This window comes from Nyctibius grandis, chromosome 15 (assembly GCF_013368605.1).
Source record: "Nyctibius grandis isolate bNycGra1 chromosome 15, bNycGra1.pri, whole genome shotgun sequence".
NCBI classification, from domain to species: Eukaryota; Metazoa; Chordata; class Aves; order Nyctibiiformes; family Nyctibiidae; genus Nyctibius; species Nyctibius grandis.
Genome location: NC_090672.1, coordinates 6,894,317 through 6,914,525, shown reverse-complemented (window position 1 = coordinate 6,914,525; position 20,209 = coordinate 6,894,317). Strand labels below are relative to the sequence as shown.

The window sequence follows — 20,209 nt, the reverse complement described above, 5'->3', positions numbered from 1 at the left end:
AATCCCAGCTGGAAGTAGAGCCGCTCTTCACTTTATTACCCCACAAAGCTTTCGCTACAACTAAATCCACGCTAAATATTTGTTGGTTTAAAATACCATGATACACTGTTCCCAAGCTTGGTTTTAATATTAGTCACAGGAATTAGGTGTTTAAATGAACTAAAACTGGAAAAACCCCCCAGGCCTTAAAAGTACAGGCACAGCAACACTCAAAATTCCACAGTCTACCAGTCTCCGATAAAAACATCCCTGGGCAAATCTGAAAGTTATTACCTGATATTTTGTCATTGGAACAAATAATTTCTGGTCTCGAATTAGCCATTACGGCTGCTATTACAGTGGGAAAACGCACAGGAGCAGCGGTGATCCTCCTTACCTTCTGTCCTCTCCTCTTAGCAAGCTTCCCTGCTGTGGAGAGCTCGCTGCGTGGGGCAGGAAAGGTCAGGCTAAATAACTGCATTGCAAAGTCTGTCCGGTGGGAGTCAGGCGAGTGCCTCTCCTGCAGCCACAGATCTCGGCTGTATCACAGTGGAGGCTGGCTGGCTGCCTCCTGCCCTGAAGCTATCTGCCCCCAGTAAGAGAGATTTTTGCCCCCCATTCATCTTACTGGAGAGCAGCGAATGGAGCCTCCAGGCTCGGCAGAGCAAGTCCTGAGCTCCTCGCAGCTGGGGATCACTCTTCTGTCTCTTTTCAGTTGTGTTCTCCTCCTCCTTGCTTTCATAAAAGCAGCCTGGTAAAATGAAGTGCAATATCCTTTCACTGGTGGCCTGAGGTTTCCAGGTCCAAAGCATGGCCCTGAAACGCCAGGGGTTTTGTCTCAGCAGCCTCCTGCAGCTGCCAGTCCCCTGCTACGCAGTGCTCCTGGCCAGGCTTGGCTGATGTCAATCATTTTCATCATATGAACTTGCCCTTTGTTTGTGCTCACCCACACCTGGGCCTCTCACTTCCAGGACCCAGCAGTGTCCCCCCTTGCAACCTGCCCCCATGCACCCCAGAAAACAGCGTTCAAAGAGTCTCTGCTGTCCTTTCCAGCTTCTAAGCACCCTTTCAGCAGCCAAAGCAAGCAGCCAAGCCCCACTGCTCCCAGGGGGCTTGGAGAAACCTCAGGTTTTTGTCAGGTTTTTTTATTCAAGAGAAACCAGACTGAGCTACCAGCGCTCTGAGACTGACTGTCGAACTGATGAATCCTGCTCCAAGGCAGTGGAAGAAGGAACAGTGGGTGCTGCTTGTCCAGAAACTGGTCACGCTAGGAATCAATTAACTGCTGGTGATTTGAGGCTCTGCTGGAACAGCACGTTAAGGTTACAGTCATTCCTGTTCAAGTCTGTGAATTAGTGGCTGTTCTCCAGGTCTACATTTCAGGCACTATTCCTGGCTGGTGCAACAAAGTGCAAAGTTCACAAAGATGATAAAGTAACTGAAGGAGACACGAAAACAGCCAAGTGCAGCGTTGGCTTATTAGTGTCCTCCACACCCAGACCTCGCAACAGCGTCCAACTACTCCCTGGAAACCAGGCCCGTGCCTGGATGTGGCTGTCAGGTCTCCAGCACCCCAGCTGGCAGCTTCAGTTCAACGTAGCTCTTCTCCTCCACGTGGTTTGTCTGTTCCAGGAGCCATCGTCTCTCCTGGTCGCTGACATCCAGCCTCAGCGTCACCTCTTGGAAAACGCTGTTCACAGCAACCTGTATCACACAGAGGAAAAACAGCTCAATGCCAGTCCCAGGGCAAACGCTGCTCACGTTCTCTGGGTAGAAGACGGGCTGTTACTGCACCTCCTTAAAATGAAGCTTTTTGAACATGCAGATACTGGCTTCATTTTCCTGACCAATCTTAGCCTCAAATTTGGTGATCCCCAGCTTCCTCACTCCTGCAAAAGAAATCAGAAAGAGAAGCATTTCTATTACCTGCTCGGCTGCCACATTTACAGAGGCACAGGACTGATTTCTGGGGCAGATGGATCCCTTCCTACCCTGTCTGTATCACTGGGAGTATGTGCTTCTAGGTCACATCCTTACTACTCCTGTTCCCGTGCATTCAGCCACACTTACCATAGGCCAGCATCATCAGAGTTGCCTCCTTGCCAAACCCTCTGCCTCGGTAGCTGGGCTCTGAAAGACACAGCCAGAGAAGTCAGCATCCACTTACATGAGACAAATCAGCCATGCTGGGTACTTTTCTGAAGTGACTGTGACCTGACCAGCAAAGGATGCTGATCAGGACCTAACAGCCATGGTAAGGCAATGAGAATAAAAAGCTGCTGTACATAACATCTGTCTGCAGCTGGCTTTAGCCATGGCAACAAAGGTCCAAGCTATGAAGCAGAACTTGACCTGCAATCATAATTTCAATCTCGCCCAGAGTCGGATCCTCAGCGTCGGTGAGGAAGAGATTCACGTCCCCCACCATGCAGTCCTCATCCGCACACGCCTGCCCTGACCACCGCTCCGCGTCCAGCACAATGAAGGTGCACTCTGGGGAAAACAAAAATGGAGCCACATTTTCAGGGCATGCTGAGAATTATCCACAAATTACGAAAGGATGAAATTAAAGGCACGCAATGGACAGAGGAACAACACTTTCCACGTGTTAATAGTGAGGAAGAGCTAATAATTGGGCTTCCCACACCAAGTGTGCCTGCTTCCTTCCATAGAAACTAAGAAATATTTTGAAAAACCCATTGTGAGGGTGATGCAGACACCAAGACTAGAAAGAGCCTGTTTAAAGAGCAGGAAACCTTCCATCCCGTGTCTGAGGTCTCCCTGCCTTGTCTCACTCTGCAGCAAGTTTGGGCAAAGAATTGTTTGGTGCGCAAGAGACCAAGACCTCGTGATTCACCTGGTCCGTATTATTTTTGCTTTTAGTAAGGCTTTTAATGCCAGCTGAGACAAACGTTCCAGACTGAGGTCTTTGCCAGCCTCAGTATTTTGCAGCTCACTATATTTCTACCACGCTTTTATGCACAGTGATTCATTAACTGAAGGACAGCCAGGGAACCAATTAGTCAGCACACCTCAACGAGGTAATTATAAAGTCATTCAATTTCTCAAGGAAAAATACAACCCCCTTCCACCCTTTTACGATGATCAGACCTGGGGAGTGTTGACTGTGCAGAAGCATCTCAGCACATAATGCTGTGGGAAGTAAATCACTGCGACCTTTGAAAAACTGTATAAAAAGGTCACCAGCAGCCCGGGACATTCTCTACCTCCCTGAGCACATACCAGCTATAAAGAGAAAGCCAGCTCAAAGCTACTGTTGTAGAAGATCTCACATCCCATCTGCTTCAGCAAGTAAAGCCCACTCACCGAGCGCTCTCAGCCCACTGTGGGACCTTTACAGGACAGAAGGGACCTGCTCACCACTCCCACCCACCCTTAGAAAACGTTTAAGATCCTCACTGTCTGCGTCGTCCCGCCAGCTGCGCTGCATCTCGTACTCCTGCTCCAGGCTGAGGGGTTCAGAGGCGGTCAGGCGCTGCAGCTCCTCTGACTGCATCCACTCGTGGTACCTGACAATGGGACCCAGGACCAGATCACTGCTTGAGCTACAGCATCGCAGGCTGATTTCCACAAGCGCTGTCATAAAGCAGCTCTGGAAACATCAGCCTGGCATTCATGGCAACTTAAAGGTACCCCCAAGCCTCTCTCCCTTATCTAACACAGGAATCGGTGTTCCCTGTGGAAATTTAGCAAGTTTGTCCATCCTGTGGCTTTGTCTGAAGAGTACCTGATGAAAACTTGATGTTTTTAAAAGTACTGAGCATTGAGTTCCAGCGCATTTCATCCCGACTGAGACTGATACAGCATCTCCTGGACACTGACAAAAAGCCTAATACTGGCATCTTTGTGCTGAGGCTGCAGCTGCCCAGGCCAGCACTTTACAAACTGGCTCCACGCCTGCTTCTAATTTATCACGCATCCATCTGGCTTTACACATTGAAGTTTTGCTCTTCCACTGTCAGTAGGGAAAGACATTAATGAACAAGAGAACTGTCAGCGGTGCACTCGCAGCCAGGTATTTCCCCTTCTGTGGGCACACAGGGGCACAGATGAAGTTCCCTTTGTCAGCAGACCCAGCAGAGCACAGGGATGTCTGCTGCAGAGCACAGGAGGCAAAACTGACTGAGTGCTCTTTCCGCTGTGCAGTTCCCAGGGGGAAGAGGGCCCTGCAGCTGCTGAGCCAGCACCTTTCCGAAGACCAGAAACCCTTAAGAAAGAGAAGTGAATCAGACAGCGTGGAGTATCAGAGGAGGACAAGAACCACATACCGGGGTACGTGTGCAGACGTGTACGGCACCAGGGTCACTCTCTGTCCTTGCAGCACAGTGTTCTGGTTAATCTTCATGGCCTCTGCACTGAGAGGGAGACCCAACACCCCACTCCGTGTCTCCAGCGAGGCCAAAGGCTGGGCCAGCACCGCCTGGAGCCCTTCGGGAGCCAGCGGTGCCCACTGTCACTGTGCGGACAGGCCCCAGCTCATACCAACCGCCCACACAGCAACCTGACCGCGTCCCCCCACCCAGGGCAGGGCTGTATCGGGGCCGAGCGCCCTCGGAGGCACGACAGCGGCCGAGGGTCTGCCCTGACAGGAGCCACTTAACCCTTCATGACCCAAGTGGCGGTGGAGATGCCCTGCTCCGACACACCGCGGCCTCGGGGCTGAGGGGAGCCCCGGGGCCTGAGGGGAGCCCCGGAACCGGGAGGACACGTCTACCTGCCGCCTCGCCCTTCTGCGCATGCGCAGAGGCCCACCCACGCCCCGCCCCCGACTAGCGCGTCTCATCGCCCCGCCCCGCCGACGCCCACGTGACTCTGGCTCCCAATCGCCGCCGGCGCATTGACCCCGCCCCCGCCCCGGGAGCCGGTCACGTGCGCGGAAGGTTCCCCCGTGGGCGGCGCGTGCGCCGTCAGCGCCCCGCGATGAGGGAGGTGAGGGAGGGGCCGGGGGTCCCGGTGCGGGGGCGGTCTGGGGAGCGTCCCTGTGAGGGGGGGTGCGGGGTGAGGCCTGGGGAGGGGTCCCATGGGCGGGGGTGCGGGGTGAGGCCTGGGGAGGGTCCCGGTGTGGGGCGGTGGTGACCCGGGGCGACACCGGGGCCCTGGCGGGGGGAGAGGCCGCGGGGGTGGGGGGGGGTTCTTGGGGTTGTAGGGGGCTTCTGTGGGGTGGGGGGGGGGGGTTTCCCCAGGAGGTCAGGCTGGGCCAGCAGCACTGTGGCTGGGGGGCAGGCCCGGGGGGAGCCGGGAGCTGGCACGGCTGGGGGGCTCCAGAGGCCTTGGGGGGCTCAGGGCTGGGGTAGGGCCCGTCCGGGCTGTGGTGGGTGCCCTGCACGGACATGCTTTCCCCGGCCGTGTCCCTGAGGTGTCTGTTAGCGTGCCGTGGTCTTGCTGCTTTCCCTTGGTTTGTTAAGCTTGGCTTTAGTGACTGGAGTCGAGGTCTGTTGTAAAAGATGATGTTTGTCCTCTTCTTCTGAGGGCCGGTCTAGTTCTGAGCAGAGTGAGCTGTGCAGCCTGGTTGATTTCTGTCATCTAGAGTGTGTGTGTAAGCTCATGAACTGTTGGGGTTTTTTTAGGAGTGCTCTTGGCTTGTGAAGTTTGTGCTGATGATTTGTCCCAGTTGGTACAGCTAAGTAGGAGCATGTGGAGAAGTATGAGGAATCTTAAAGGTCCTTTCCAGCCAAAATGATTCTATGAATTTGATAAAGCTCTTAAACAATTCAGCTATAGCTAGTTATTTATTGACTCTGAAACCTTTCAGAAGTCTTGGGTTCTCCCTCCCTGCTGTAGATTTTTCTAAGATAATGCGAAGTTCCCTAAATACTTCTGCTTTGGAAACCTTGGTACATATAACAAAACATCTTTGTTTTTTTGTAGGTCCAGTATTTTCATTTGTCTGCGTATTTCTGTATTTGAGATCATGCAGAGAGACTGTAGGCTGCTTTTACTGCTTTGATTTGCAAGAGGCACGTGCTCTCTAGGAGTGGTATCTGTGTGAGAAGCAGCGGTATGAGATCACCCTCAAGGCAGGCATTCTTCCTCTTGAGGTTTTAGTGTCTGAAACAGCCCCTTTGGTTGTTTGGGGAAGGTGAAGTTTGGTCATCTCGTGCTGTGAAAGGGCAGGGACTTTTGGTTACTTTTAAACTAGTTTAACAGGTACAAGAACTTTTTAGTGGAGCATTGAAGCAAGTGGTGCTGGTGAGTGGGGTATATCTGTCCGAAGTTCAGGGTCCTGCTGAAATCCTTTTTGTTCAGATGTCAGGAGACCGCTGTGTAAAAGCTGACTCATGAGTTCCTCCGCTCTCCGACAAAGCTAACACAACTTTATGATGTTTTCCTAGGTTAAAGGCAATAGAAGTTGAAAACACCCTTCTGAAAACACCCTCCTCACTTGGCTCCAAGACCATCTTCAACATGGCTGGTGGCATTACTGATACAGGAGAGCTTTACTCTCCCTATGTAAGTACCACTGCTTGGGGTTTGGCTCACAAGTCTTTTCAAAATCCTCTCAACGTTGTGATTTCATTTCCTGCTTCCCCATGGACATAACCTTAGTGTTTCAAGAGATGATGGAGGTCAAAGGGTACTTAAAAATGCTTAGTGCTTGTAGCTGTTGTTTTTTTTTTTTTCCCTCACAGCTCACTTTTATATAGTGTAAAGGGACAATGTCTGCTTAAGGTGTGGTTCTGGAAGTGTTAAGAAGAGCTTCATGTCCCATACCAGCTCTTGCATCCTTCTACCCACTTTCCTTATATTTTGTTAATGTTTTCATCAACTCAAATTGTCACGTGAAGCTAAGCGTAAACAGGGGGGATTGTAACATTGCAACTATCCCACTTTGCTTCTCTTTTTTTACTTTATATAACGCTTTCCCCTGATTTTCTTGAAGTTTACTTCTTTGTAGCTGTTGTAGTAATTTGTTTTAAACTACTTCGCTTAAAAACAGTAATCAAGATGTTTCTTCCTTGTGATGTGGTATCCTGTGAAACTGCAGAGCCAATTACTGCTTTCCTATGTTACTGGAAATACTGGTTTTCATAGCCACAAGTGGACATAAAGTGTCAGCTCTTACAAACAGCACTTTGGAAACATTTTTTTCCTCTGAAGTGAAGTCACTAAATGTAGAACCAGTCCTGAAGTCTGTGTGTTGGCTTTCAAATGCTTTAAAACTTTCATCCCTGTGTTAACGATTGAATTTAGAAGAACTGGATCTTAGGCTGCAGAAATAGGTCACAACTGAGAAAATGGAGAACAAGGCACTAACTGGGACATCTGGACCCTAAAGGATTAGTGTCACCTGCTCTTATGTTGTTATGTTAGTGTTGCATGAATTTCCTAGAGTCTAATCTCAAAAGCTGTGGCTCTCTCCTCTTTCCCTGAAGATGTCTAGCCAGACTGAATACACAGGCACCACTCTCATCTCTGTCTACTTGACCAAAGTCAAGGAAAATCACCTGAGGGGTTTTTTTCAAGAGTCCTTCACTGAAGAGTGAGTTATGGCCCTGGGCACTTGAGTTGTGCTCGGGGAATGACAGCTCTGTCAGCTGAATGGAAAGAACTTTCCTGCAAGCTGCAATGGCTGATTTTTTTTCCATCCTTCTGGGAGACCCATCAAAAGATGAATTTGCTGTGCTTATGTCAGTGAATGTAGGGCAGGAGTGCTCGCAGGGTCTCTGGGGAATAGATCTCCTGATATTAATCGCTCCATGCCCAGAAAAGTGTACTCAGGCACAGTTCTTTACTGGCTCTCCTCTGGAGAGACTCTGACCTATATAAAAAAGTTTGGGGCAATTTTTGATCTTGAGTTCAGCTAAATGTATAGTCTGGGAGGGTCCTGTCCAGGTGCACAGTTATCTTTTGCCACTGAGCAGAAAAAAGCTCATTGCCAGAGAGGATAAAATCCTTTCCCTTCCATAAGTAAAATCCCTTCTTCGGAGTGCGCTCAGCTGCTTGCTGGTAAAGTGTCAGGCAGGCTTTGAATTAGAATTCTGGCTGGATATTTCCTGCTTGACTAAGAATGAAGAAACACAAGAGGTTCTGAAAGGTAACTTATGTACGTAGTCATAACTACTTAGGTTCGGGTCAGAAAATAAGGAGAGACCCAAACCCACGTTGTAGACCCTTCTGCTAGAAAGCAGTGGCTTTGAAAACAAACAAAAAGCTCACATGCTTTCTAACTTTAGAAATAAAAAACAAAATTAAAAATAATTAGACAAATGGAGAGGAATATCAGGTTCTACAGAAATGTGCTGGCACTCACTTTGTTCTCTTTGGTTATTAATCCCTTCCTATATTTATTTCTAGCAGGGCTTTCTCCTGCCCTGCTTGCTCACAAAGATTGCTCTCTCCATTTAAATCAGTATGTCTGTGAGGTGTCTTGGATGATCTCTGGCACAGCTGCAAACTCTCACATTGGATTATGTGGATGATTGCAGGTTGGTCTGGTTTACATGTTCAACCTCATCGTTGGGACAGGAGCCCTAACCATGCCAAAGGCCTTTGCGACAGCAGGGTGGCTCGTCAGCCTCGTTCTCCTGATGTTCCTGGGATTTATGAGGTAGGACATGAGTATGTCTTTTGGGGGTTGGGGGGTTCAATTGGGTAGAGCTGTAAGGGCAGTGCTAAGACTTTTGCTGCTTTTCTGAGTGATCCTGTCTCTTGGCTGCTTGAGCATTGGTCTCTGCAGTTGTGTTGCCTGTAGACCTTATTTGGTGCTACATCCCATCTCCTGACTGATAGGAAAGACCTTTTCTCCAGTCCAGAGTCTTCTGGGACTCTTCTCCCAGCTTCCTTTTTCGACACTGCCCTCCCTGTGGTTACATCCCACGGCTGCCTCTGTCACAGATCAGTTCCTCAAACACTACCCAGGTCACAGGTGACGCAGGTTCATTTCTCTGCTTTGTGATCTGCAGATGTGATGCAGACCTGTTGTGTTTGCTTTCTCTTGGCTTCTGGCAATGCTCTGGGCAGCTGCAGGAGTGTCAGGAAAACAAATTATGTGTAGCTGGGCCCGTCTTATTTTCCCCGATACCTTTGCTGCTCAAGACCTTGGAGCTGGTCTCATGATTTTCACGCTGGCTGGCCGTGAGCTTCTGCCCAGATGTCTCCCTGCTGGAGCAGCAGGTGGAGCTGAAGGCTGTTGATACAGCACTGATGTCTGAGTAGTTATTAATAGCATTGCCAGCTTCTGACGGGCTCTGAATCCCTGCTTGCTTTTTGCTTGGTTTTAAAATAAAATAAAACAAAATCCATTTGTAAGAATGGAATTTAGAAGTTCCTTTCTTGTCAGTAACCAGCTCTGTCAGCCTGAATGTGCCTTTGATTCGGAGGCAGTGCTTTTTGAACCTGTTAGGTGCTGCTATATAGAGGTGCTGTATGGTCAGTATTGACTGAAGTAATGCTTGTAAGTTTCCCACCTCGAAGCTGTGTGCTGCAAAGGCTTGATAAAATGTGAGCTGTGGGAGTACCAGGAACTGGGAGCCTTGGAAGCAATTCCTTTTAGATACATTATTTTAAAAGCATAAATTCAGTGTATGAAACTCAGCACCAGCGGCAATCCTTCAAGGTCAGCAGAAGAGCACAAACCTCCAAACCTGCACCGGATTAAACTGAGAAGACGCCGCTCCACGTACTGCGTGCCTTGGGAGCTGCGTTGCCCTGTTGCTTTTGTTCGTCCTCATGCACGCTGGGGACCCTTCGGTGCAAGAAGAGTCTACGCGGAAATTGCTACGTGGGCCTCAGGGCAGGGCTGCTTCCTTTTATTCTTGCAAAACTGATCTCTCGTTTGGCCTTGACAAGTGAGGCCAGTTCCTGAAGCAGTAAGAAACCACTTTAAGGCCTTAAATAAGATTGATTTGAGGTTGGTTTTGTTTTTTTTATGGTAGGACTGTTTTTAGCTGAGATAATGATATTCCTTCCATCAGTGGCTCTCGCTGTCTCCCTGGACAGCTTTTCCACTGGCCTCCAGCAAAGTGTATGTGCATGCACATGTGATCTGCTCCTGGGTCTTGTGTTGCTGCTTTGCTTCTGGTGCCTTTTGTAAGATTCTTTAAGGGACTGTAGTACCTTTGCCACAGGCCCTAATAGATACACTTCAGAGTAGTGCTGTGTTCATCCTGGGCCCTAAAAAGAGGAAGGAAGCTCGCTTTCTAACAAAGGCGATGTCCTCTTCCCTTCTTTGACCCACAGAAACACTAGGAAGGTGCCTTCCAGATATCTAAAGTGTATTCTTATATCTGAAGGCGTGTTATATTTTACTGCATTTTGGGGTTTGCTTGGACACCTTAACCTCAAGAACAGAAGGGAGCAGCAAACTGAGATGAAACACTGTACCAAACCCACAGTGTGTGGGGAGCTGTTGGAAGGGTTGTTTTGATTTGTTTGTTTGCTCATACAAACAGATGGGAATAGTTCTCTATCTCCCTTCAGTGACAGTTCTTGACTATTACCAATATCAGTTGAATTTCTCTCTCTAGCTATATGACTACGACCTTTGTGGTGGAAGCCATGGCTGCTGCAAATGCCCAGCTGCGATGGAAGAGAATGGAAAAACACAAGGTTTGTGTGGGGTTTAACTTTCCATTTTCTCTTGTTCTTGTATCCTGTCGGACTTGCCTGAGATTCCTGTGCATCTTTGCCTTGCCTTACTAGTAACTCTAAAGGAATAAATTTCTACTGTACTTAACTTTGCCTTATAAAACATGGCTGTTAGTTCCCTGTGGGGTTGCTCATTAAAGACAGGATTTTCTGCTCCTGCTTTGAAAAATCCCTTGTGCTGTTCACATTTCTTACTGATTGTGCTCTCCTTACCCAGAAGCGCTGCTCAGTGACTGTGGAGAAGTGGCAGCCAATATATTGATGCCAATTGGAGTGTGCTATATTGGGGGTCTACAAATCCTTGCTGATCTCAGGCCATTTAATTGGGGCAGGCTGGAATGTCCTTGCTGTCACTCAGGCTGTATCCCGGGGAGTGGACAGTCCTGAAGTATGTCCTTGCTGTAAAATTTACTTGTGGCTTTTTGGATCCTGGCTTTAGTGGCTGTTCTGGATCAATGCGAGGCGTAATTGTTTGCACTGATTTAGATCCATGCCCATATGTTGGTGGGTTGGAGTTAGGAGCTAGACCTGTCTGCTCTGACTAGCTAAGATTGTATATGTTTGATTTTTTTTCTACCAGTTCTGCAACCCTGCAGATCTGCCGAAGGTTTCTAACTTCCTTGTGCCACGTATCACTGCATGAATCGGACACTGTTACTGTGTGCACGACCTAGGCTAGGACAGCAGAGCCTGTCACTCACTTCAGCCTGCTCTGCTAGTGCCCTCTTCTGCTCTCCACAGCATCCCAACCCCGGGCCAAGGGCTCCCTGGTATTGCCTTTGCTTGCATGTCCTGCCCATTCCTGTTTGGGACTTTCCTTTGAGTTTCTGGAAGCGAGACCATGACGCTGGTGGTGCCGAGCCTCTACTGTGGGTAGCAGACATCTCAGCAGTGGTCTGGTCTTTTCTTTCAGGAGGATGATGAGGATGAGGATTCTTCCTCTGGAGTATCTGACAGTGACGTTCTTCTCCAAGATGGCTACGAGCGAGCAGAGACACGACCTATCCTGTCAGTTCGTAAGTACCCCGTTCATGCTTTCACTGGCTCCGAGACCTCTTCTCTGCAGTGTCCCAGTGGGCTCCAGCAAGTGGAGCAGGACTCTTCTGTCCGTTTCACCCTTAATTCCACATGCTCCCTTCCCAAAGTCCTTAGCACTTGCAAGAGAAGACTCATTGAGAATTCAGTTCACCTTCTGCAGTCTGATAAAGATCTTTTCCTTCTAGGTCACTAAGATAAAACATCTTACTTTGAAAATGCTTTTAAACTAACTTCAGCAGAGTAATTGGACCAGTGACTCTGCAGCTGTGGAGTCGTACATACTGTCCTTCAAACTATTGTTAGAGCTTCTTGAGTGTCTTCAGCTAGTCTGGCCTCTGGGTTTATTAGAGGGACTGGTTGAAACGCTTCCTGTTTTCCACTTGCAGAGAGACGTGGCTCACCCAATATCTTTGAAATCACTGAGAGGGTGGAAATGGGCCAGATGGCTTCCATGTTCTTCAATAAAGGTAAGTGATTCACATTTTCAAAAGTCCCTTCAGGTCCTCCTGCGTGTTGTGTGTGTGGCTTTTCCTTAAGTTTGCGTGCTTCTCACTGTGGGTTTGCATCCTGAGTTTGTGATGGTTCCACCCAAAAGTGTTGTTCCTTCTCTCTGTGGGCTGTATTCATCCCCCTATGTAGTGTTTCTACAAAGTAGAGTATTTATGGGCCAGGTGGGCCAGAACCTGAAGGGGAGGGTGCTGTGGTGGTAGTGGAACTAGCCAAAATACTGCAGGTTACGGGCCCAGTTTCTTGAGACAGGTAAGTGTAAGTGAGTGCCTTTTCTGACTTCCCCTAACCTTACTCTGAACTGCATCTATCCTCTGATCTTCACTGTCTGAAGCAGTGTCCAGCTGCAGGGTTCACTAGTTCCATCTTGGTTGTAGCATTTGAGAATAAGATGTATGGGCTTCACTGAACCCCTTAAATATCAGTCTGGAGGAGAGACACTTCTGGGGAGAGCTTGTGAGAATTGCCTGTGTCTGGAGAGTCACCAAGAGAGCTGCTGGGACATGGACTGCTGAAAGGCTCCCTGGTGTGCATATGATAGGCAGCTGTCTTGTCTTTTTGCTTTTCAGTGTCTCTTGTATGGCAGGGAACAAACTTGCAACCGTACTGCAGTGAAGCCATATCCATTGCTGCATGCAATAGAAATGCAAACTACAATGTTAGGTATTCTGAAACTTGTAAAACAGCACCTTTGAAATGCTGTGCAGAGCCAGAAAACCATCAGACACCATGGTTGTGCAGTCTGTCAGGCCCCATTTCTTGTGGGAAGTGACATTTTCTCTTATTTGCTGGTCACCTTACAAAGACGCGATGGGCTGTTTTTTTCCACTACATGACATCAGCTTTTTGCCGGTGTAAGACTGTTGCCTCTGAAGGACAGCTGGGCTCAGGGAGTGAAGATTCTCTGAACTATATTATTGCCGATTTTAAAGTCTGATTGAAAAAACTTTTTAATTTCCCTGCTTGCTCTTTTGGGCCTTTGTAGACTTAAATCACTGAGGACTATCAAAATAACCCAGCTTGGATCCGGCTGCCACTTCTCTAGTCATAGAAGAGGAGAGGTGATGGGAGTGTGGGTTGGAGACTCAGAAACATCTTGTTCCTAGTCGTACCTGGAGCACTGGGTTGCTCTGACTTTAGGCAAGTTTTCTTGCTTGTGTGCTTTGCCATCTGTAAAACACCATGGACACTTCCCTGCCTCTCAGTTACCCTCTGGGGAGTAATATTGGGAAGTGCTTTGCGAGCAAGCACCGTATAACAGGGCTTAGCAGTGTTGCTGAGGATTCAGCTGTAGAGGGCTGGGGGATCACAGGAGGCACTGTGCTCCCATCAACAAGTTCCAGCAGGCCCCTGCTTTGCATGTGCTTCACAGGGGGAGATGGTAACAACCCCCCAAAGCCAGCCAGGCGCTGGGCAGTTGCCTTCTAGACCTCTGGGCCTTGATGCTGGCTGCTGCTCAGGCAGCAGGGGGTGCTGGAAATACACATCCTCTTGACATCACAGCAAAGTGATATAAACTGCTTAGTACTCTAAATCTTAATCCCTCTTCTTAATGTTTCGTTAGCCAGAGTTATCTGATTTCTGTGTTAGGGATCCTCCCCAGGACCTACTCAGCCCAGTGCAAAGGGATGAATCTCTCTGCAGGAAGGCAGCTGGAACGCCATAGCTTGAAACAATTTGGGACTTCCAGATGAGGTGAGAGGTACACACAGCGAAGGGTCTGGGGCTGCTGTAACTCGTGCTGCTTTCCCTTCCTCTGTCCTCAGCAGTGAGGCTCTGTCCCTACACTGTTGCTGAGTCCTAGTTCAGAGACACCCTCTGGTCTGCTGAGTGGTTGCAGAGGAGACAAGTACCTCCCTCTGCAGATCCTTGCGGAGGTGCTTCCTTTGAGGATTGCACAGAAAGGCCTTCAGTAAGAGCAGTTGCTCAGTGACCAGGCGCTACTGCCTAGAGCTGAGAAACTGGGCCACACTTGGGAATTCCTGGCTTCAAGCACCAACCTCTGCAGATTCACAGCTAGCAAATGTCTGGGTGGGTTTTTGCTTGCAATATACAAAGTATGGACCCAAGCCCAAGGTGTCTGAGGGCTTTACAGCCTTCAGAGCGAAGGCTGGTGAAAGTTTTGTGATAGACCTCGAAGCCTCTGATTTCTAGTGAGTTCTCTGCTGCTTTCTCTTGACTGATTTTTATTTTCAACAATCTGACAGGAGTTGAATCTGCAGTCCTGGGAGGTAAGCTAGGGATAAATCTCAATTTCAGACTGTCTGCTTTCTTAAAGGGAGCTGCCTTAGATTTAGGCTCTGAAGGGTCAGTATGCTCTTTCAAAAGAGCTGGCTCTGAAGAACAGCATTTTTTTTTAATTTGCAATGTTGGGTGCTTTCTTCTGGGACCGAGCAGTCATTTATTGCACTAATGGATTATAGGCACATCTATCATACTGTTTCCCCACAGGAAGTCATTGATTTTCTTCCTGTTTTATGTCCAGTAATGAAAGTATTGATCAGGGAGGGTCAGTAGCAGTTTATAAAAGAACTGGCGCTAAAGGATTCCTGCCTTTGAGAGGATGAGTTTGGGAGAAGACTGTCACCTGGACTTCCCACAGACACAGAAGTTTGCCCTGGAGTTGGGGATATGGTGTGTGCTGGTGGGTGCCTGGCAGTGCTGCTGTGGCTTAGCTGGTCGTGTTAGCCTTGTTTTGTGGGGGGGGGGGCAGCTGAGGCCTGAGATCAGTATCAGATCCCCAAAACAGAGTCTGTATCTGAGTCTGTCTAGTTCTGTGCTTAGTGCATCTTGCAGCTTCTGTCCTGTGTCAGATATTTGTTATAATCTTCAACCCTTTTTAAGAGGAAATTGGAGAAAACTGGTAGGTAGCTTGTTGTCATCTTCAGAACAAAGCAGAGATTCCTTCACTGTGAAGCCATCTTAAATCTTTCACAGAGGAAGAAAGCAAGGGGGGAGCTATGTGAAATGATCTGACAATTTCTGTAAGATCTCCATTTGTCTGTTTAGACAAACCAGGAACAACTCTAGAGTACTGGCTTAGTGTGCTGCTTTACAGAAGCAGGAAAGTTTTCTTGCTGCTTTCCCAATACAGCCCATTTTTTTTAGGAATGTTTTATGCTAATTAGGCTCAGCATATTGAATAGTTCATTTAAACGAAGGAGAGTGTCTATTAACGTTTCCTGACATCCAGAGGTCCAGGGGCAGTATGGTGGCAAAACATGGTAAAACTTTGAGGCATGCAGGCACTGTAGAAATATTAGTCCACATTCCTGCAGTAATGCTGTCCTTATTTGATAGTTGTCACGTGCGAGGCTTGGAGAGGTGAATTGATTTGCCCGAGATGTGTTAGGATTAACCATCAGGTGGCATTGCAACTTGAAAGTATGGGCAGGTTCCTTGAGTTGTTTTCCTTCAATGTCAGCTTTCTAAATGAAACAAATCTGGGGCTTTTTTTTTTCCTGGCTCACCTGTCTCTGAACTAAAATATGTTCCTGTTTGTTTTTCCCTGGTGTGACTTATACTGACTTGCTTGGAAGAAAAGAGTCCTGGGGTCTCATCAAGCATTTCTTTACCCATGCAGATTTTAGCCCTCCACAGAGTGTCATCTTGTGCCCCAGTAAGGCGCTTCTGTGCATCCAATTAACTTGTATAAGACTTTTTTTTAATCTCATAGGGCAAGCTTTAAAAAAAAAAAACCCCACACAAAAAAAACAACCCCCCCCCAAAAAAAAAACTAAACCCAAGCAAAACCCACCAAAAACCCACCCAAGAAAACAATGTGGGACAGGAACAGCATACACTGTGGCAATAGGGTGTTAAGAGGGCTGCAGAAAGAGAGTTTTAAAGCTTTGCAGATTTGAACCTCGGCACAGGTTGCTGATGGTAAGGGATCTCCCAAAGCAGCTCCATTTCAAGGCGTTCCATTTCTCCAGAGGTTTTGCAATCGGCAGAGACTAAAAGCATCTTCTGTCTTCATTTCACTGTTTGTCAAGCTGCGTGCTCACCAAGTCTGTGAGCATCAGCTAGATGTTTGCCTGAGGCTGTTCCAAGTTGACAGCTTCATCTGACAGATGACTTATGTGAGACCTATTGGTCTTGACCAGCGACTGGAGGATCGTCTTGAACGAGAGGGCCTAGTGTCAGGGCCAGACATTAAAGGAGGCAGAGCTGAGCTCTGAGGCACCTCGTGTCCCATCAGTTCCTGTGCTGTGGCTAAGTTCTCTAAGCTGCTGATGTGACCCTTGGGTGGAATTTGCTGCAGAAAGAAGTAAACTATGAAGGCAAACGGTGATTTATCTTTAAGACCTTGAAAAAGTTTTGTGTATTTGAAGTGCAGAGTTCAAGAGTCCCTGTGTACTCTGCTGTCTCTGTACAATATTTCCTTTTCCTGCAGTGGGTGTCAACCTCTTCTATTTCTGCATAATTATCTACCTCTACGGAGACCTGGCAATCTACGCAGCAGCCGTACCAGTCTCTCTCATGCAAGTGACCTGGTAAGTGTGCTTACTGCTGGGGGGTTGTGGGCCAACAGAGAAGAGAGCAGGCTTTTGGATTTGATGGGGTGATAAGTCTGACTGGGATCAGCTCTGCTTTCTGAAGAAAGGAGCGGAGAAATGACTCAAGGACAGCTCATCACTCGTGGGTGGGAAGGTGAAGTTGTTTTATATTCCCTAGCGGAGTGCCTGCTGCCTGCCTGAAAAGTAGGTGACTTGACTTCAGATGAGTCCTCAGGTGCGAAGTATTTCCAGCTTCAGCACTTGCAGGCATGGGACTTGTTGCTCAATAGTTTGATTGCAATATTCTGTGCAATATTTTAGCTTCTCTGTCTCTTCGGGTAAGAGCTGAGAGGTGTGGTGCTTACCAAGCCTGTGACCAGCGAGTGCTGACATTACATGGACTTAGCTCTGGACTGAGACCAGTTCCTTTATCAAAGAGACAGATGATGAAAGAGATTGGTTTGATGCAATCTAGGCTACGCTGGATTTGGACTTGTGACTTGGAAATGGAAAACGTCAGTGATCCATATGTGACCTAAACTTGGTAACTTGATGACCAAATGACCAAACTTGTAAATAACTGCAGGCAATTCAAGAATTTGCCTTTAAATGTATGGTGCTCAGTGACTTGCTCTGTTACATAGTCCAGAAAATACAAGGAGGGAGGGTGTTCAGGGAGGGAGAGGAGGAATAGACACTTCAGGTCTCTGATCATTCTTTCTTGAATGCAGGAGAGGGGAAGACATCTGCTAGGAGTTAATTACTGTCTTTTGTTTCTCCCTCCTTTCCCAGCAGTGCCACTGGCAACCATTCTTGCAGTGTTGGAGATGGCACAAAGTATAACGATACGGACAAGTGCTGGGGGCCAATTCGGCGCATTGATGCTTACAGACTGTATCTGGTGAGTTTCTGAAACTGGGATGACCATTATTTCCACTTAAACTTTGCTTGTAGTGGATAGGGATTTTTTTCCTGCAGAGACAACGTGGCTCAAGCAAACAAGAGGTGTGAAGCTTTCAGTTCAGACTGACCTTTTTGGCCAAATAGCCCCACTCTGTTCTTGGTGACATGGCTGTGTTTTAATTTGGTGGCCATCAGAACAATCCTTATGATCTTGAGTTTAAGCAGACTTCTGTCTTTCTTGTGTAGTTTTATATTGCTTAAGCAGGTGATATGTCTGTGCCAAAGGGTGTGGGTTGTTTTTTTCAGTAACTGGCTAAGTAATTGTTGCTTTGAGGTAATTGTTGATATACTGGAGTATATTACGCTCTCGAGTGCATTCTTTATGTGAATAAAATTCTTTATGCTGCAGGAGAACCTGCTTTTTGAGAGATGATGGAAACAGCCCACTTAACCAACATCCAGTGCTATATGCTGCTTTAGTAATAGCTTTCTGTCTAGTTTAGGATTGTCTATTGCATCTATTACTGTGCTGTGGTTCTGCTGTGAAACCAAGGTTTTTCCCAAAGGATGATAAACGCTGCTTATCTTGAGCTTGGGGAGAGCTGAGCGCTCATACCTGGAGACAGATGTCAAAGGGCAAAATGAGAAGAGGGAGGTATGGAAGTGCTGCATAGCGTGGCTTCTGTTAAGGATCTCAGTGAGAGTTTTAAGAAAAAAGAGTGAAGGTGGCTGTGTGTGTGCAGAGAAATCCAGGGGTGAAGACTATTTGAAGCAATTTTGCAGTTTAGTACATTTTGGACTGCAGTGGATCGCATCCCTGAGTGCACTTGTCCCAGTGTTATTGCAAAAGTAAGAGCTGGACCTCAGAAATATTAGTGAATGTCAAAGCTTAGTTAATTATTGAAGAGAAATATTATTGCTTTATTAAGTTGTGTCTTGGTCTGTTTCTTTAAAACTTCCAGAAGATTGAAGATTTCCTTCCTGAATTTCAATAACTCTCCCTGACCCAGCAGAAGGAGCTAGTCAGAAAAGGCAGACATGCATTAATTACTGCCTGCGTCTCTCAGATATTATGTCTATAATTCATGAAGATAATTGTTGTTGGGACTTGAAAAATTAAAAAATTAAGACTGTGTAAGCATTAGACTTTCTCTCTGTGTACATAATTCTCAGAGGAGCTTTTCCCTCTGCTTGTCTGCTCTTGTGGATTTGGAGAACGAATATCTGCAAGGTCTTTGGTAGTGGTTAATCCTCCGCTGCTCAGTAATTGTGATGAGGGTTTCAGTGCTTTTCTCTGCTCCTCCTTGAAGGAAGGGGAAGGATTGTTCGTGGGAGAATGTACCAGTCTGTGTGGTGGGTTACTGGAAGGTGGGGGGTCCCACAATCACTGTGTTCGGGAGACTGCTGGCTGGCAGCATTACCTCTGAGTTTTGGGGTTTTGTTAAGGTCTTTAATAGTTCTTTCTGCATGAGTATGGGAGTAAACTGGGACTTGTTCTACCTCCAACTCTGCTGGTCCCACTCCCTGCTTGACCTGTGTGTTTTTATTCTCCAGAAAACAAAAATGAGAGGGATAAGAGATGTAATAATTTATAAAACTTTCCGACCCACAGCTCTGAAACAGTTCTTCAAGTTTGGGTTGCCTCTGAAGAGACTGTGCTGGTTAATATTTCTCCACTGTTGTCCTGTTTGCAACACGGACAGCTAGTGGCCAGTAGTTAAAGCTCTTAGATTTTCTGAGAGAAACCTGGGGATGGGAGGGCAGGGGTAGGAAGTCACTTGACTTCAAGCAAAAAATTTAATAGCAAAACACCATAACTATCTCTACAATTTTGTCCAAGCTTCTTGTATATAGAAGTGAAGTCTTGAACACGCAAGAAAAGCTTCAGCCTGCCTGTCTGAAGGGGAAAAGGCAACACAAAAGTGAGGAGGGATGAGATGCATCAAGAGCATAGCTATTCTCTTGGTCCCAGGGGATTACACCCGTAGAGAACTTGCTCTGTTTTCTTGACTTTTTTGAATTCTCGCATGTTGGAATAATTCAGGTTCCACGTTTCAGTGGACAAACAAGGTCTATTTTTACAGGCTAAGTTCCCCTGTGGCAAGGGGACAGATGGACACTGCAATCCTAGAAGAAAGCAGCTGAGTTTTTGGATCAGCCCTTTTGTCCTAGATGCCTGCCTCTAGTTTTCTCTACTCGTCTTAGTACTGTATTTAGGTTTAAGTGACTTTTAGGAGCAAGATGGGTGGATGTAACTGGAACCTCTTGCCTGTTACAGTGAAACACGTCTCTGGATGAAGTCCTGTATTTCTCACTTTGTGGGTGGCCCCACAGAAAGCCTTTTTTGGACTACCAGGAGAAATAATCTATTTGAGGTTTTCTGGGAAAATGGTGCCAGTGGGAGCTCTCTTGTGCCAAGTACCACCGGTCTGCCAAAGATCTGTGCTGCCTTCCTCCTGCCGACTCTCTCTCTCAATGCTACTTCGTCTTTTCAACAAAAAACATTTCAAACATTGACTCTTCGAACTGGGGGTGGAGAGAGGGGAATAATGACTGATGTAAAAATCCTATTTCATGGTTTATTGTCCAAAAAGGCCTCTGGAAGCTCTCTGCTCTGATCACTGGGCATGGAAGCTGAAAACGATGTACATAATGAGAATATTTAGACAGATTAA

At 47.4% G+C, this 20,209-nt stretch overlaps 2 protein-coding genes across 3 annotated transcripts in view; one reads left to right on the top strand and one right to left on the bottom strand.

The window, feature by feature from the left end:
* Nucleotides 1-75: 75 nt before the first annotated feature.
* Nucleotides 76-4,722, bottom strand: NAT9 (N-acetyltransferase 9). Its single transcript, XM_068413285.1, has 6 exons — nucleotides 4,269-4,722; nucleotides 3,400-3,509; nucleotides 2,332-2,472; nucleotides 2,050-2,109; nucleotides 1,774-1,868; nucleotides 76-1,683 (listed from the first exon to the last, which is right to left on the bottom strand). Exons 1-6 carry the CDS (start codon nucleotides 4,343-4,345, stop codon nucleotides 1,537-1,539), a joined length of 630 nt encoding a protein of 209 aa, XP_068269386.1. The 5' UTR covers nucleotides 4,346-4,722; the 3' UTR covers nucleotides 76-1,536.
* A 157-nt stretch (nucleotides 4,723-4,879) lies between these two features.
* TMEM104 (transmembrane protein 104) overlaps nucleotides 4,880-20,209 on the top strand; it is a 44,087-nt gene continuing 28,757 nt past the window's right edge. The window contains exons 1-8 of one of the 2 annotated variants that reach the window (XM_068413224.1): nucleotides 4,880-4,929; nucleotides 6,333-6,450; nucleotides 8,427-8,548; nucleotides 10,467-10,548; nucleotides 11,501-11,603; nucleotides 12,012-12,092; nucleotides 16,529-16,628; nucleotides 17,427-17,532. In XM_068413224.1, the coding sequence (XP_068269325.1) occupies nucleotides 6,406-6,450; nucleotides 8,427-8,548; nucleotides 10,467-10,548; nucleotides 11,501-11,603; nucleotides 12,012-12,092; nucleotides 16,529-16,628; nucleotides 17,427-17,532 (639 nt within the window). In that variant the 5' untranslated portion in view covers nucleotides 4,880-4,929; nucleotides 6,333-6,405. Of the gene's footprint in view, nucleotides 4,930-6,332; nucleotides 6,451-8,426; nucleotides 8,549-10,466; nucleotides 10,549-11,500; nucleotides 11,604-12,011; nucleotides 12,093-16,528; nucleotides 16,629-17,423; nucleotides 17,533-20,209 lie in introns of both variants that reach the window. The other variant, XM_068413223.1, reaches the window with a different exon arrangement.

Excerpts from the sequence above, each read along its gene's own strand:
- NAT9 (XM_068413285.1), bottom strand. The coding sequence starts at position 4,345 with ATGAAGATTAACCAGAACACTGTGCTGCAAGGACAGAGAGTGACCCTG. Across the intron at positions 3,510-4,268 it reads ACGTCTGCACACGTACCCCG|GTACCACGAGTGGATGCAGT; the intron begins GTATGTGGTTCT and ends TCCCATTGTCAG. Across the intron at positions 2,473-3,399 it reads CTGGCGGGACGACGCAGACA|AGTGCACCTTCATTGTGCTG; the intron begins GTGAGGATCTTA and ends TGTTTTCCCCAG.